The sequence below is a fragment of the Erinaceus europaeus genome, chromosome 3 (genome assembly GCF_950295315.1).
Source record: "Erinaceus europaeus chromosome 3, mEriEur2.1, whole genome shotgun sequence".
NCBI classification, from domain to species: Eukaryota; Metazoa; Chordata; class Mammalia; order Eulipotyphla; family Erinaceidae; genus Erinaceus; species Erinaceus europaeus.
The window spans coordinates 167,033,842-167,050,800 of NC_080164.1; the positions used below are offsets into that span (position 1 = coordinate 167,033,842).

The 16,959-nt window shown below is 48.7% G+C and overlaps 1 protein-coding gene across 1 annotated transcript in view; it reads right to left on the bottom strand.

The window, feature by feature from the left end:
* Positions 1-16,959, bottom strand: part of LOC103124393 (sodium-dependent phosphate transport protein 2B) — a 40,782-nt gene that overhangs the window by 13,642 nt on the left and 10,181 nt on the right. The window contains 8 exon segments of the mRNA XM_007535115.3: positions 271-366; positions 1,271-1,324; positions 1,326-1,467; positions 4,260-4,371; positions 7,817-7,960; positions 9,502-9,630; positions 11,175-11,309; positions 11,407-11,521. Of these exon segments, the coding sequence (XP_007535177.1) occupies positions 271-366; positions 1,271-1,324; positions 1,326-1,467; positions 4,260-4,371; positions 7,817-7,960; positions 9,502-9,630; positions 11,175-11,309; positions 11,407-11,518 (924 nt within the window). The 5' untranslated portion in view covers positions 11,519-11,521.

The following is a 16,959-nucleotide window of genomic DNA, read 5'->3' on the forward strand; positions in this document are numbered from 1 at the left end:
CCTTCCCTTCCTTCCCTCCTTTAATATTTATTTTTGAGAAAGAAGGGAGACATACAGGGAAAGAGAAAGAGAGATACCTACAGCCCTCCTCACTCATGAAGCTTCCTCTCTGCTGGTAGGGACCAGGAACTTGAACCCAGGTCCTTGCACAAGGTAACAATCACATTCTACTGAGTGTGTCACCGGTCACCCCCCACTTTTATTTTCCCATTTGGAAGAAAACATTTGGTTGGACCTACAGATGTTAAACCCGACCAGTGATAATCTTACCACGTTGGTGAGAGTTTTGCACCAAATCTTGACCAGACTCTTGTTTTTGGCTGATTCATCATTCATGGCAATTTGGTTGATAACATCTTTATCCAGCTGGAGAGGAAAACAGAAGAGAGTCAGTAAGTCCTCAGAGCTGATGTGGAAGGATATGGAGGGTTGATGGTAGACAGAATCTGATATCATGGACCTGACTGTGATGCCCTGCAGTGGATAACTGGACTCCTACCGGCAGCCTCTGGATAGAACACAACACCTGCCGGCTAGCAAGTGTCACATCAATAAAGAAATCATATCGACAAAGGACTGGGTTGGTAGAGCTTGTAGTGGGTATGTACTAGGTGATAGGATGGCAGAGAACAAACCAGAGACAATCAGAGTGACCAAGGCAACAAACATATAACTTCTTCACAGTAAGTTCGATGCTAGAAACACATCCTACTGAGAGAACAAGATGGCCCTAAAGGTGTGGGCAGGGGGCAGACATCTTTCTCTTTGATAAGAGTAAAACAATCCCCTATTGTCCACTGGGGTTGAAGTTAGTGGTGGCAGCCAAGTAGAACCACAGAGAGCCCTAGAATCTTGAGAACCCAACTTCAGGGAATCACTCTTCAGGGAGAGAGGAACACTCCCCACCCAATCCCAGTAATGATGCCACATATGCTAAAGTCAAGGAAGCAAAAACAGGGTAGGGGTAGATAACATAATCTTTATGCAAAGAGATGCTCATGCCTGAGGCTCCAGAGTCCCAGGTTCAAACGCCCCCCCCCCCCACACACACATACATACAAACTCCTGAGCAATGCTGGGGGTGGGGTGGAGGGGTGAAAGCAAATTCAATCACTCCACCCCTTATTCCTGATACGCCTCACTGGGTTTTGTCAGGGAAGCCGAGGAGCAGTGCCTGCAGAGCCTGGCCCTCTCTATTTCTCCCCTCTGAGTGGGGCAGGAGGGCAGGGGCGGGGATAACTCCTCTCCTCTGGGAAGGAAGCCATGTTACCTGGACAATGAGCTTTGTGAAGGGGTCTGTGATGACTTTCAGAAGTGCCGGGGCCATCCTCCCCATTCTGGAAGTTGAAGGAGTTGACCACGAGGTCAGTGAGGATCTCGAGGTAGTGGGTGGCAGCCTCCAGGGGCAGGAGCACCAGCACAGAGAGCCAGTTGAAGAAGTCATGGACGGTGGCCCCCGCAAAGGCCCTGAGGGAGGGGATCAGCAGAGCAAGTGAGCTCATCTGTCAGTGGGCCCCTGGATTAACAGTCCAAAGGGGATCCTTAGTGTGTCAGCTGGAGATGCCTCCTACTGTGTGCTCCCGAGTCTCCAAACCATTTTCCCAGTGATTGCAACTTCTGGCCCATCCCATCAGACAGCCCTCACTTCAGTGGCTGGCTACAAAAGTGAGTGCAGTAGCCACCCTTGGAAGTGTTGCATTCAAATCAACATTGCATTGGAATCAGGCATCTTGATGATGGTCTACCTTTGAGAAGCTGAGGTCCTCACACAAGAGAATGCTTATTCCCTCTTCCTTCCTTCCTTCCTTCCTTCCTTCCTTCCTTCCTTCCTTCCTTCCTTCCTTCCTTCCTTTCTTTCTTTTTTTTTTTGTCACCAGGGTTGTCACTGGAGCTCAGTGTCTGTAAAACTCCATGTTCCTGGCAGCCATATTGTTTCCTTTTCTCCCCCCCCCCCCTCTTTCTTTTTACTGTTGTTTTTCCACCAGAGCACTGCTCAGTTCTGGCTGATGGTAGTTCAGGGGGACTTGGATCCTGAAGCATGAGTCTTTTTGTATAACCATTATACTATCACTCCTGTGCTCTTTGTTTTTGATAAAGGGTGAGTGATAGAGAAAGTGGGACACACAGAGAGAGACAGAGACTTGCAGCACTGTCCCACATCTTGTGAAGTTTCCCCCCTGCAGGTGGGGACCAAGGGCTTGAACCCAGGTCCTTGAACATGGTACTGTGTACTCTCTACTGGTGAGCCATCACCCAGCTCCTGAGAATGATTATTATTTATTTTCTGTTTTGAAATCTTTGAAATCTGATGAGGTGTTTGAACAGATCCCCCCAGGAAAACAGGCTAGTAGACACTTATCTGAGAAGGTTCACAGATTTCCCCTGATTTTTCCTTGTCTCCAGGTTAAGAAGCTCTAGGTTTTCTCAATTAAAAAAGGCTTTTAATTCATTTGGAGCAGTAGGAAAAAAATATATTTGTAGGCACAAATTGCTAACTATGAGATTAACAAATATAATAAGAGTCATGTTATTTTCCTGGGGAGGGTTATTTAAGACATGTGCACACTACAAAAAAAATGATACCAATGTTCCTTAGCAGTTTAGAAAAATATTTTTATTAAATTAAAAAATTATCATTATTTATTTATTGTATAGAGACAGCTAGAAATCGAGAGGGAAGGGGAAGATAGAGAAAGAGAGACACCTGCAGCCCTGCTTCACCAGTTGCAAAGCTTTCCCCCTACAGGTGAGGACCAGGGACTTGAACCTGGGTCCTTGTGCATTGTAACATGCATGCTCAACCATATGTGCCACCAGCCAGCGCCACCTGGAAAAATATTTTATTTTTTTAATTATTTTAATTTTACTTATTGCATAGAAACAGCCATAAATGGAGAGAGAAGGGTGAGATAGAGAGGGAGAGAGAGACAGAGAGACACCTGCAGCCCTATGTCACCACTTGAAAAGCTTTCCCTTGCAGGTGGGGACCAGGGGCTTGAACCTGGGTCTTTGTGCACTGTAACGTGTGCACTCAGCCAGGTGCACCACCACCTGGCCCCTGGAAAAATATTTTAAAGCTTAGGTTGTTGATATAATAATTATTATTCTATGAGGCTCCAGACATAATTCAAACATCCAGTAAGAAAAGGACTTAGCTCCAGTGATGGGATTGAAGACAGTCTAGTTAAGTATCCCAAACAGGATGGACTAGACCAAACATATTCCTATGTCCTTGAATCTGTTAATAATTCATAGGTTTCCAAGAGGCAGAAATTTGTGTAACTGTGCCAGGAACCCACAGTCTGGAATAAGAAAGCCTGAGAGGAGTCTCAACTCTGTCCCTCAGTGAGGTCATTCAACCTGCCCTGTGTCGATACACCTGCTTCTCCATCAATAAAAGGAAGCAAAGTCTGTTCCATATCTTGGGAAGATCAAAGTATAAAACACCCAGGCTTGTGTGTGTTATTATCGCCACCCTCAGGACATTTCAACAGGAACCCAGGAGGTGAGCCAAGACCCAGGGGAACTAAACCTCCCTTGAGGACTTCCGCTGCCTGCCAGTCACAGATGGACATGGGGCGACTTTTGCTTCTTGACCTGCCTGGCAAGTGCCAGTCCCCACCCCCCACATCCACTCAGCAGCACACTCAGTGCCTTTTGCTGACAAAGGAAGATGCATCTCTGTTTTAACAAGCGCTGGAAAAGGCCCATCGCCAGATGGAAGTCAGGAAATGTGCTTAATTATTTGCTAATTGACCTTTTCAACACAGAGGGATCCCTCTGCCCCTGTTTCCAGATGTTACATGCACAAAAGCACATTGAGCCTTTACTGGGGTGCAAGGGAAGAGGCAAGGAACAGTGGCTCAAGATGGGGGTTTGAGGAGCTAATCCTTTCTGGCTAAGTAGGACATAACTAAATATCCTAACTAGTCTTTGAATTACTCGTGGTAGCAAAAATCTCGAGCTCGAGCTCCCATTTAGGGAGTCTTAGCATCCAGGCATCTCGCTAAGCACTCAGCTGGGGGTTTGATGCTTCAACAACAGCACAGAGGTCAGACTCCTCATTGCCCTCACTAATGCTGAGCAGGGAGCTGACTGTAGGGGCTGCGAGCCTGTGAACCACCTGCAGCCAAGCTCCACTGCGCCCCTGCCGAGAGTGCTGGGAACGACACACTGGTTCCCCTGGTTTAAAGCAGTCTCCACAAGGTGACCAAGCCCCAGGGCCCAGGGTGACAGGGCTGCTGCCATGAGCCTCCTACCTTCTGAACTCATTGCGGTCCCCGGCCTGCATGAGCGCCACAATGGTGTTGGTAATTGAGGTCCCGATGTTGGCTCCCATGATGATGGGGATTGCGGTCCGCACCGTGAGCACTGGAGGGGGACAGAAGGAGTGGTAGGTGGAGGGAGGCAGCCTAGCCCAAGATACCTCGACCTTGTTCAGTCTAGTTCTCTCCGAAAGTAGCAGTTCTTGGAGTCAGACATGCTACCATTGCACCATGAAGGCCCACCTTGAAGTAGCAGTTCAGAAGCCTCCCCCCCACCCCCTTTTCGGGTGTGTGTGTGTGGGGTTTCATGTTGCTGTGAATCTAATGAAAGTTTGAGCAGCTCACTACAGAAATAAATGTAATGAAATAGCTCACTTGGAAGGTGTGCTGCTTTGCCATGTGTCACACCAGGGTTCCAGTCAGGCCCCCTATCACATTGAAGAAAGCTTTGGTGCTGTTTGTTCTCTCTCTCTCTCTCTCTCTCTCTCTCTGCCTCTTTACCTCTAAAAAAATAATGAGTAAATAAATATTTAAATAAGAAGAAAAGGGAAGAAATATGAGTGTGCATTCTTAAATTTTCTAGCACATGATTACAGTGAATCCAAACTCCTCGAAGCTTTCTGGTGGAACCTGTTTAGAATGCCCTTCTAGGCCTGGGAGTGATGGTGCAGTGGATAAAGTCTTGGACTCTCAAAGAATGTCCTTCTAGTGTTCTGTTTTGTTTTTGTAGCACAAGGGCCTCATGTATATGCTTCTGACTAGCCTTGGTCTGACACCTTCATTTCAGATAAGAAAGAGAGATGTCACAGCCCTAAAATTTTCCAGAGACATAGCACCTCCAGGGGCTGGAACATGGACTCCATGCATGGTACAGTGTAAACTCTACCAGGTGAATGATCTCCTAGCCCTGAAATACTTTTCTAAACTCCTCTCTCCCTGTAACAGATGAAAGGCAGCTTCAAGAAGAAGAGGTTAAAAAAATTTTTTTAAGTACATGGCAAAGGAAATGGTGCAGTGGCTGAGTTCTGGACTTGCAAACATGAGGTCCTGAGTTTGAGCCCTGGTAGTACTTTGTATGTTAATGTCTTGTTCTGATATCTCTCTCCTCTCTACCTCATACAATAGATAAAACTTAAAGGAACGAAATGGTTAACAAAAGAAAGAAATTAAGAAAAAAAATGTATGTATATGGGAGAGACAGTCTGTATCCCGGCAGTATGATTTTTTTTCATTAGGATTATTGCTTTGCTGGTGTCTTGCACCAAAGGAAAGGAGTCTGGGGTGGGAGGAGGGCTCAGATCTGGAACATGATGGCAGAGGAGGACCTAGAGGGGGGGGTGAATTGTTATGTGGGAAACTGAGAAACGTTACACACGTACAAACTACTGTATTTTACTGTTGACTGTAAACCATTAATTCCCCAAATAAATAAAATAAAATAAGACTTGTTCTTGGGAGTCAGGCAGTAGCGCAGTGGGTTAAGTGCACATGGTGTGAAGTGCAAGGACCGGCATAAGGATCCTGGTTTGAGCCCCCAGCTCCCCACCTGTAGGGGAGTCGCTTCACAGGCGGTGAAGCAGGTCTGCTGGTGTCTCTCTTTCTCTCCCCCCTCTGTCTCCCCCCTTCTCCATTTCTCTCTGTCCTATCTAACAACGACGACATCAATAACAACAACAATAATAACTACAACAACAATAATAATAAACCAAGGGCAACAAAAGGGAAAATAAATAAATAATTTAAAAACCTCTTTCTTTGCCATCTTTTTTTTTTTTTTTTTTTTTTTAACCAGAACACTGCTAGCTCTGGCTTACTGCAGTGCAAGGGACTGAACCCAGGACCAGTTCTGATGCTCCCCATAAAGGGGGCAGGGGGGTCTATCCCACCCTAACCAGATCAAATATTAGGCTGGCAGGTCAGCTCCTTGGTCTCAGCTGTCCAAAGTCCCATGTATAGTGTGCTCACATGTCCTATTCCCAGCTCTGATGGCAGTGATGGACATGTCTTGTGTCTACACTACCCAACGTGACAGCTGCTACCCACTTGTGCCACTGACTTCTTAACATGTGGCTGGAAAGGGCTGGGTGGTGGTGCACCAGGCACAGACAGCACAGATGTGATCATGCACAAGGACCTGGGTTCAAGCACTTAGTCCTCACCTTCGGGGGCTGGGGGAAACAACTTGACCAGTGGTGAAGTAGTGTGGCAGGTATCTCTTTTTCTCGCTCCTTCTCTATCTCCCTCTCCTCTCTCAGTTTCTCAGTTTCAGACAGAAAAATAAAGTTAAAGTGTAGCCAGCAAAACCAAACATAAAAAAACAGTGAAGGTTAAATAAAATTAAAAAGCCAGCTGTGACCAGAGGTTGCAGAATGAGCAATGGAGTTCTAGAGGATTCAGAACTGAGCCTTCTTCAAGCCACGAGGCCTCATTTAGACTCAGCCAGGGGAGAGAAAAGAAGAGATCGCTCAGTTGTCTCAACGTGGAAACATCCTTGTTGGACAAGTCAGAACTCTGCTGGGATGGTGGCCAGCCCGGGCACAGTGGCATGCCTTGCTCCATTGCAGTTTGCTGAGCACCACCGTCCAGGCTCTCTTCTTCTGAAAGCCTCCACCAGTCAAGAGCGTTAGGCTTCCTTAACAGATATCAGGTGATAGTTAGCTTTTTTTTGTTTGACAATGAATATTTAGTTTAGCAATAAAGCAGTTTGTGATGAAGGCACATGCACTGGTTTTTAGACACAATGAGTGCTACTGTGTGACAGTAGAAAGTAGAATATTGTACACATGACTTTCATATCTACTGGGAAACAGAAAAACCACATATATATGTACATATATATATATATATTCTCTTACTTTATAACTTTATTTATTTATTTGATAGGACAGAGATAAATTTAGAGGGAAGAGGGTAGAGAGGAAGAGAAACAGAGAGACACCTGCAGCCTTGCTTCACTGCTTGTGAAGCTTTTTCCCTGCAGGTGGGGGACCAAGGACCTGAACCTGGGTCCTTGTGTATTGTAATGTGTGTGTTTATCCAGATGCGCCACCACCTGGTGGGGAAACAACCAGGCTTCATCCGGCTTATATTCTTGTGCTGTTTGGTTGATTGATGATTGACTGATTTATAGAGAGTAAAAGAAACCACAGCACCAATGTTTTTTTCATTGTGGTGGGGGTCGTGCTTGAACCTGGGTCCTGCACGTGGCAAAGCAGTGCACTGTCCAAGTGATGTTGTTGCTTGATTATTATTATTATTATTATCATCACCATCGTTGTTGCTGTTGTCGTTATATTAGAGCACTGTTCAGCTCAGGTTTATGGTGGTCTGGGGGATTGAACCTGGGGCCTCAGAGCCTCAGGCATGAGTGTTTTTTCATATAGTCATTCCACTGCTTTCCCCGCCCAGTGTTATTTGCTTTATTGCTCTGGTCTGCAACCAAACCAACTACATATCTGTGATGTGCCTGTATCCAGAGAAAATCCCGGACCCTCTGGCGGAAGGAAGGAGTCGTGAATGTGTCCCAGGAGTGGGGCGGAGGGTGGACTCACATGAGGAGGCCACCATGCTGACGATGATGGACGAAGAAGTACTGGAGCTCTGCACCAGGACGGTCACCAGCACCCCGATCACCAGCCCCGCCACGGGGTTGGACATGATGGAGTTATTGCTGAAGAACTGCCCTGCCACTTTGCCTGCAAAACAAGCCAGGGCCAAGCAAGGGTGGGGGGGGGTCACAGGGCGCTCAAGACAAGCTGTCTCAGCTGAGGCCGGCTGGCTGTGGATTGGGAGTTTAATCACGACGTCCGCAGATGCCTATGGCATCTGGCTTCTTCCCTGGTCCTGTCCCCAGCTCTGCCCTGATGCTATCTCCTCCTCTCTGACCCAGGTCCCCATCCACCCCTCACCCCATGTTCCTTTTGTCCTATCACTCTGAACATTCTCCAACCCCTCCCTGTCAGCAAGCCCTCATCTGGCCTCCTCTGATCATGAACTTGATCTCAACTCTGTACTTGACCCGAGTGTAGACAGTAGGCTTCTGAGGGTCCCATGCCCATCTCTGGATATGTTCCTGATTCAAATTGACCTTGCAGGACCTTTTCATTCTTCTTTAACTACTTTACCCTGGTCCCAGCCTCCTACACCTCCACACTCAGCCCTGACCCCAGTCATTTAATTTTATTCCGTTTCTATTTCTGTTAATGATCTAATAGTGATTGGTAAGATAACAGGGCAGCACACCAGTCCTGAGTCTCCAACCTCCCCAAGGACAACCACCCCAGTGTTCCCAAGATCTTAGAGTCAACAACTCTAGTCACTTTAGAGAGAGGGGCTCTCAGGCCAGTCAATTCCTGACTGCGTTTGATATAGACCAAGGCTGAGGCAGAGAAGGTGGCTTGTCTGAGCCAGAGTCAAATCCATTGCTGATGCTGCAACATCACAACACACCCAGGAAGTCAGGGCATGGCCTCTCACACTCCCTCACAGGCCCCCACTGCCTCTGCCAATGTCACAAAGACGAGCTCTCAACAGAGACACCTGGGGGGTGGGGTTTGGAACCATCGGTGGTTCTTCCCATCATGACACCTGCAGGCCGGGGCCCCTGAGAGTCAGGACAGAGACCTCACTGAGCCTGGGTCAGCCTCCTCTGTACATGGGAATTGCTCTGAGGAGAAATACGTGTGTTGGCACTGCTGTCGCTCTAGGGACCACACAAGTGACCAAGTGAGTACACAGTAGCTTTTTAGTCTGGATCCCTCGAAGGGCCCAGTGGGTCTCCAGTCCCTGGCAGTATTCAGACAAGTAATCTGTAAGATTATAAGATGTCTTTCTGTAGCCTGGGGACCTCTGACCCGCTCCAGAAGCCATGTCTAGATTTCCATGGGGGCTTTGTCCTAAGAGAACGTTCTTATCTCATAACAGCTCTGGGTGGGGAAGCCCAAGGACTGTCTGAAGATCTCAGAAAAGTGTGTCTGGGAGCTTCCTGTCTGGGTCTTGTGGACAAACGTAAGGCTTGTGTCCTTGGGGTTGCCTCGGGCTCCTGTTCTGGGGTACCCCGTCCTCACATAGCCTTTTTTCTAGACCTCAGGTTTCAGTGAAAAGGGGGAGCACAGATTTCACCCGTGATGTGGGAAGTCTTCCAGTGTTGAACCAGTCCCGGGATTGCAGTTAGACAGACAGGCTAAGTCGTGACTGTCTGATCCCCACCCAATGACCTCTGACCTTCTCTCCCTACCTCCGACCAGCTGGAAGGCACTGCTGAGGACATCCAGGGAGCACACGAACAGGTAGAGGAAGCCCAGCAGCAAGATGAACTTCCCCATGCCCTGGAAGACAACGAGGACCTTCCCTTTGGTGTCTCTGTCTGCAGGAGGGGGAAAGCAAGCAGGCTTTAAGGGTCAAAGGGCAAACCGTTTGATGAAGAGCTCAGTGTTCCCCACGTTCCTCCAGGTTGGGCGGCTGTGAGCCGACCGCCGCCTCTCCAGATTCAAAGGAGGTCTCGAAACTTTACATCAGGCTCAGCCTGATGCTGTTGACTGGCTACAGAAGAAGGGCAAACGCTAGAAGAAGAAGCGAGACCTAGTGATGTGTTCAGGGCTGCAGGGGTTCAGGCCAGTTGATGTCCCCTTAGCTGAAACCTGAACTGAGCTGAGTCTAAAGGTCTGGGGGAGCAGCGGTGGGGGGGGGGGGTCACACACACAAGTGATGAAGCCCCACGCTCCAGTCAGTGTCACCCTGGCTCAGAGCACCTGCTAAGTGGTAGGCAGAGGCAATGGCCTTCCAACACACCTTCACAACAACAAGGAGCTCTTTCTTTTTCTTTCTTTCTTTCTTTCTTTTTTTTTTTTTACCAGAGCACTGCTCAGATCTGGTTTATGGTGGTGCAGGGGATTGAGCCTGGGACTTTAGAGCCTCAGGCATAAAAGTCTCTGCATAACCATTGCAAAGTCTCATTGCATAACCCACCCATCTTCCTTCCTTCCTTCCTTCCTTCCTTCCTTCCTTCCTTCCTTCCTTCCTTTCTCTCTTTCTTCCTTTCTTTCTTTCTTTCTTTCTTTCTTTCTTTCTTTCTTTTTTTCTTTCTTTCTTTCTCTCTTTCTCTCTTTCTTTCTTTCTTTGTCTCTTTCCCACCAGGGTTGTTGTTGGCGCTCAGTGCCAGCACTATGAATCTACTGTTCCTGGCAGTCATTTTTTCTTTCTGTTTTCTGCTCCCCCCCTTCTATTTTCTTCAATAGGACAGGGAAATTCAAATGATAGTGGGAGGTAAAGCGGGTGAGATGGGCTGAGTCATGGCGCACCAGGTTGTGTGCACATGTTATAATGCACAAGGGCCCCAGTTCAAGCCCCCCCCCCCCCACCACATTCCCACCTGCAGGAGGAAAGCTTTGCAAGTGGTGAAGCAGTGTCACAGATGTCTCTGTTTCTTCCCTCTCGATCACTCCCTCCCTCTCAAGTTCTGGCTGTCTCTATCTAATAAATGAATAAAGATAATAAAAAAATTGGGGAAAAAAAAGGAGAGAAAGAGGGAGAAAGATAGACACCTGCCGACCTGCTTCACCACTTGTGAAGTGTCGCTCTGGCAAGTGGGGAGTGGGAGGCTTGAACCTGGGTCCTTGCATGTGGCACCATGTGCTGGCCTTCCAGCACAGGGCTTTCTAGAAGGCATCAGTCACAGCCTTCACCTGGAGGGGCTGGGGCTTCTCACTTTCTGGAATGTCCCACCCTTGCCGGCTGCTCTGTCTTCACTTGAAGTCGCTTCCTCCTTTCTTTCCTCTCTCCTCACTGCTCCTTCTGCCTGGTGCTCAGACAGCCCTGCCACCTGTGCCAGGAGAGGGGGTAGGTCTGCTCACAGCAGTGCGACCTGACCGCACAGTCTCTGTCCTTAGGAGCCCTCCCTGCTGCCAGTACCTGACCACTTGACCCCCGAGTCCTGGAGTGCAGGCAGGTCCCAGGGATCGTCTTCCTCTGCGATCTCATCTATCAGTGCCACCGTGGAGTACGCTGGCAGAAGTTCAATCTTGGTCACAGGGGTCCCGGCGTCATCTGTCAAACAAGCAGAACGGTAGTGAGGACCAGCCCTGAATCTTAGGGGGGTGGAAGGGGGAGTGTCTGGGTGGAAGGCAGAGTGAGAGGTACTTACTGTGACTGGCATCCTTGCCATTCTCAGCTGTGGGGGCCTGCTGGCCAGAACCCCTTTCGATGTATTTGCCGGGGTCCGGCTGGGCATTTTCCAACTCAGGCCAAGGAGCCATGGTCTGTGGGTGGGAAGGCAGGACATAAGGGAGCAGACACTGCAAGGCGGAGAACCAGTGTTTGCGAAAACTGGGGGTGAGAGGGGTATTGCTTGTAGCTTCTCTCACCCTCTCTCTTTCTCTCTTTCTCTCTCTGATAGAAACAGAGGGAGAGTGAGAACAGCACCAAAGCTTCCTTCAATGTGGTGAGTGCTGGGCTCGAACCCAGGTCACACATATGTCAAAACAGCACACTCTCCAGCCCACTTGTAGCTTATACAATCCGCTAGACTCCCCCAACAGTCCTCCCTGCCCTGCCCCAGGCCACCTTGCAGTCAGTCACTTCTCAGAGTCTTTTCATTTCTAGTTTCACGGCGCAAAATCAGCTGAATCTCCTGTGATACTTCATACAGCCCCTCAGGCTCTACCTTTTTAAAATCTTAAACATTTTATTTTTTTTTTAATTTTTAAAAAATATTTATTTATTTACTTATTCCCTTTTGTTGCCCTTGTTGTTTTATTGTTGTAGCTATTATTGTTGTTGTTATTGATGTCATTGTCATTAGAGAGGACAGAGAGAAATGGAGAGAGGAGGGGAAGACAGCGAGGGGGAGAGAAAGACAGACACCTGCAGACCTGCTTCACCGCCTGTGAAGGGATTCCCCTGCAGGTGGGGAGCTGGGAGCTCGAACCGGGATCCTTATACAGTCCTTATGCTTTGTGCCATTTGCGCTTAGTCTGCTGCGCCACCGCCTGACTCCCAGATGTATTTCTTTCTTTCTTTCTTTTTTTTTTTTAATACTTTCTTTATTTTCCCTTTTGTTGCCCTTGTATTTTTATTGTTGTTGTAGTTATTATTGTTGACGTTATTAATGTCATCATTGTTAGGACAGAGAGAAATAGAGAGAGGAGGGGAAAACAGAGGGGAAGAGAAAGACAGACACCTGCAGACCTGCTTCACCGCCTGTGAAGTGACCCCCCCTGCAGGTGGGGAACCGGGGGCTCGAACCAGGATCCCTATGCTGGCCCTTGCGCTTTGCACCACCTGCGTCACTGTTCAACTCCCTTAAATGTTTTATTTAACTACTAACTTAGGAAAGAGAAACAGAGCATCACTCTGGTGCACTCAGTGTCGGGGATTGAACTTGGGACTTCATGCTTTCAAGTCCAAAGCTCTAGCCACTGCACCACCTCCGGGGCTGCTGTAGACCCTCAGCTGTAGTTGGAAAGTGGACACAAACCCATCCATCTCCACGAAGCTGGTATTCCAGTCCCTGCCACCTTCCAGTGGGCACCCCTTGTCTGTTTCATGTTGAGTTGAGTTCTTCTACAAATGGGTACCTCACAACGCTCACCCAGCAGACCGGCTGCATCTGCATTTCCTTCTGTCACTTCTACCGGATGACCCACTGCACCTTCCGCACTGGGCCGGGTTTGAATCCCAGGAGCTTCACTTTTAAGTGAGCGTACGTTGAGGCAGGTCTCCTACCGCCTCTGTGCAGAGAATTAGTGTCTCCAGCTAGAAAATGGGGCCCAGTTCTTCACACCATGCAAGGGCTGGGTGTGGCAGGGCTGCCCAGAGCTTCCCACGCCAAGTGGCCATGAGGACTCCCCCAGGCTATTGGGATGTGGGAGTGACCATCAGTCCCAGCCTAGTCTGTCTTTCTGGCCTGGAAGGTGGAGGAGGATGTGTTGGGGAGGGGCTTCTCACAAGGCCACTTTCCACACAAAGCCTTGCTCAGGAGCCCAGGATGTATCAGGAGGTCTTCAGCACACCGTTCTTGTCCTGTGACATCCTCCCACACTGTAGTCCAGAGACGAGACTGGGCACACAGGTCACAGAGGAGGAACACAGTTTACAGAGGCTGAAATGTCTCTTAACTATGTGAGTTTGGAGGGCTGGCAAAAGAGCTCACTTGGACAGTGAGCCTGCCCTCTCCCCACACTCCCCTTCCTTGCATTGAAGAAAGCTGTGGTCTCTTTCACTCTCTCCGTGTCCCTCTGCCTTTTCTATATATATCTAAGAACAAACAGATGCAGTGAGATATTGATAGCTGGATAGTGTACCTCTTTGCCATGTGTGTGGACAACATTTGAGACTGGCCCCCACCACAATGAAAGAAGCTTTGGTGCTGTAACCTATCTATAAAAAAAAAAAAAATGACATCTTAAAAAAAAAAGACTTTGGTTAGACTATCTAGCCAAGATAAGCATATTTAAACAGTGAGACAATGCTTTTCAGTATCTCATCAGGGAAAAGCATCAGATGGTTTTTACAGGAGACAGTGAAGAGGGCGGGACGGTGGAGTGCCCAGTTAAACGCACTTATCACCGAGCACAAGGACCTGAGTTTGATCTGCTGCTCCCCACCTTCTGGGGGCTGAGGGGACACTTCACAGATAGTGAAGCAGGTCTCCAGGTTTCTCTCTTTGCGAGTTGTTTCCCCCCCTCTATCTCCCTGTCCTCTCTCAATTTCTCTTTGTCCTATCTAAAAAAAAAAACTTAGAAATAAAAAAAATAGAAAGAAATAAATAACCACCAGGAGCAGTGGCTTTGTAATGCTGGCATTAAGACCCAGACATAATCCATGTGGCAGGAAGAAAAAAAAGACATTGGTTACTAGATGTTCAAGGACCAGCTGGCATGAAGTCTGAAGTACCTTCCACACTTCCTCTTTCTCTGACCTCGTAACTTCATTTCTGGGAAGGAGGCTTCTAGAAACATTCCTGTTTAGAACATCAGAAAGACCTGCCTTGTTCTGATGAGATCTCTGGACATGGGTTCTCAGAACCTGGGCCCATCCTGTTTCTTTCCTGGTTTTTGCATATTTTTCCCCCAAACAGACCTAGTCTTTCCCCCAGTATGCAAGTTCTGCCAAGAGGCAGCTCTGTCTTGTTCATCATCTGCTTGGGCCATGGAATATGCCCAGTGTTTGTTGACTGAATGGCTGGGATACAGACCCCAGCATCACTTTCTTCATCGTCATGTACAGAACAAAAGGCAACCCAACCCAGGTTAAGAGGGTGCGCTGACACTCATACTGTTTTTTTTTTTTATCTTTAAACTTTAATTAAGGGGTCAGCTGTCTGGTTTGAGCCCTCAGCTCACCACCTGCAGGGGGGTCGCTTCACAAGCAGCAAAGCAGGTCTGCAGGTGTCTCTCTCTGTCTCCCCTCCTCTCTCAATTTCTCTCTGTCTTATCCAATAAAATGGAAAAAAAAATAGCTGGTAGGAGCAGTGGATTCATAGTGCTAGTAGCAAGTCCCAGCAATAACCCTGGAGGGAGGGAGGGAGGAAGAGAGAGGGAGAGAGAGAGAGAGAGAGAGAGAGAGAGAGAGAGAGGATATCTTCCTTCAATGTAGTAAGGACCAGGGGCTCATACCTGGGTGGCACACATGGCAAAGCAGCACACTACCCAGGTGAACTATTTTGCCAGCCCCCCTCACTGCTGCTTGCGTTATTCAATCAAAGAGAAGTGGGGAGGAGCTGGCTCTGTGAGTGACCAGCACACGGGGCTTCCATGTATCGCTTAAGCCTATGGAAAAGTTTCATGTTTAACTGCGTATGAGCACGATTCCAGGCTCACAGAGAACTTCCTGGGGACACTGGCTTCCAGGAGGGAACAGGCCGAGTGGGCCAAGTGGGTCAGCAGCCAGCACAGGCTTGGGCCTGGTGGGGAGTTCCCCAGGGCCGTGAGCTGGAAGAAAGCCGGGACCTGCCGGAACAGAGAGTCAGGTGCAGTCCCAGCTTTCCCAGGTGCTTTGCATAAACCAACAGCCAGAGCCAGCTCAGCACCCTCCCATCATGCAGATGACCAAGCACAGGCACGAGGAAGCCAGGTGAGGTGAGTGGGGCCCCAGGTGGCAGAAGGGTTGGTGCATTCCCAGTCTATGGAGGAGAAAACCCAAACACCCAGAGCCCACCTCTCTCTCTCTCTCTCTCTCTCTTTCACACACACACACACACACACACACACACACACACACACACACGCCTCCCACCACCACCACCACCAGTACCAGGCCATGGGTACAACTGGAGAGTGTCTTTGGCTCCAGTGGCCCTTCTGGTTTCTTCCCTCTCAATAGCAGGACCTTAAAACATCCCAGGGAAGGATCCAAATATTAATGTCACCGGGAGGGAGGTGGATCTGATGGAAGAACCAACCCCTGGCAAATTCCACACTCTTGATGGGGAACGTCAGCATCTTACTAAGAATCAACATGCCCAGGGAGAAAGTGAGGGCTCCCTCTGGGGATACCTCTCGTCACCCTTATTTATACAAGAGCACCCCACCATCAAATGATCTTTAAGTGTTTTTATTTCAACTTTATTTTTATTAATTTATTTTGGATAGAGCTAGAAATTGAGAGGGAAGAAAGAGAGAGAGTGGGGGGGGAGAGAGAGAGAGAGAGAGAAGGAGAGGGAGACCGGCAGTAGTTTTTCATGTCTTGTGAAGAAACTTCCCTCTGCAGATGGAGACTGAGGGCTTGAACCCAGGTCCTTCCTTACACAATGTAATGTGTGCTCTCAATCAGGTGTGCCACCACCAGCCCTACTTTCCCCCTACACACACTTCCACCTGCATTTGAACCTCTCGCTTTCTTGTCTTCCGTGTCCACAGGCCACTTAGAGCAGCCCTCCAAATCCCCCCAGAGCTTAAATCCAACACATTTCTCTAGTGCCACCCCATGTTCCTCTTTCTGGAACCTTCCTGTCGGTGCAGTTTCTGCTATCATCCTCTCGGCATATCACAGTCATCTCTGATGATTGTCCAAGCCACCTGTTAGCCAGCACAGGATCCTCAACAAGCGTGGACAGAATGCAAGATTCGTATAAATCAAGAATGGTTTTCACAGAGCTGGGTGGCACCTTAGCCAGCAGAGTTCAAGCTTCTGGCCCTTACCTGCTGGAGCGAAAGGAGGCTGCAGGAGCGTTGGAGAAATGCTGCAGATCTCTCCCCCCCCACACCACCACCACCCCCCCCCCCCCACAGCTGCCTGAGCTAAAGCGTTAGCTCTGCCTCTCTAGGAAGAAAGGAAGAAAGGGGGGGTGGGGGGTGGCACAAATGTTACAATGCACAAGGACCCCCGGGTGTGAGCCCCTGCTCCCCACCTGCAGAGGGGAAGCTTTATGAATGGTAAAGCAGGTCTGCAGGTATCTCTCTTCTTCTCTATCTCCTCCCCTTCCCTCTTGATTTCTGGCTGTCTCTATCCAATAAATAAAGATAATAAAAACGTTTTTAGGAAGGAAGACAGGCAAATGGAAGGAAGGAAGGAAGGAAGGAAAGAAGGGAGTCAGTCTATGGGGATGGTGGAGTCATGTAGACAGACAACCCCAGTGATAATCCTGGTGGCAAAAAGAATAATAATGCATTCACAAGGAAAAAAAGGTGACTGTGTCTTCCAGGGAGCATCTCTCCTCGGCGTCTGGCTCCTGGGGCCGTCTCCCCAGCCTGGCGCA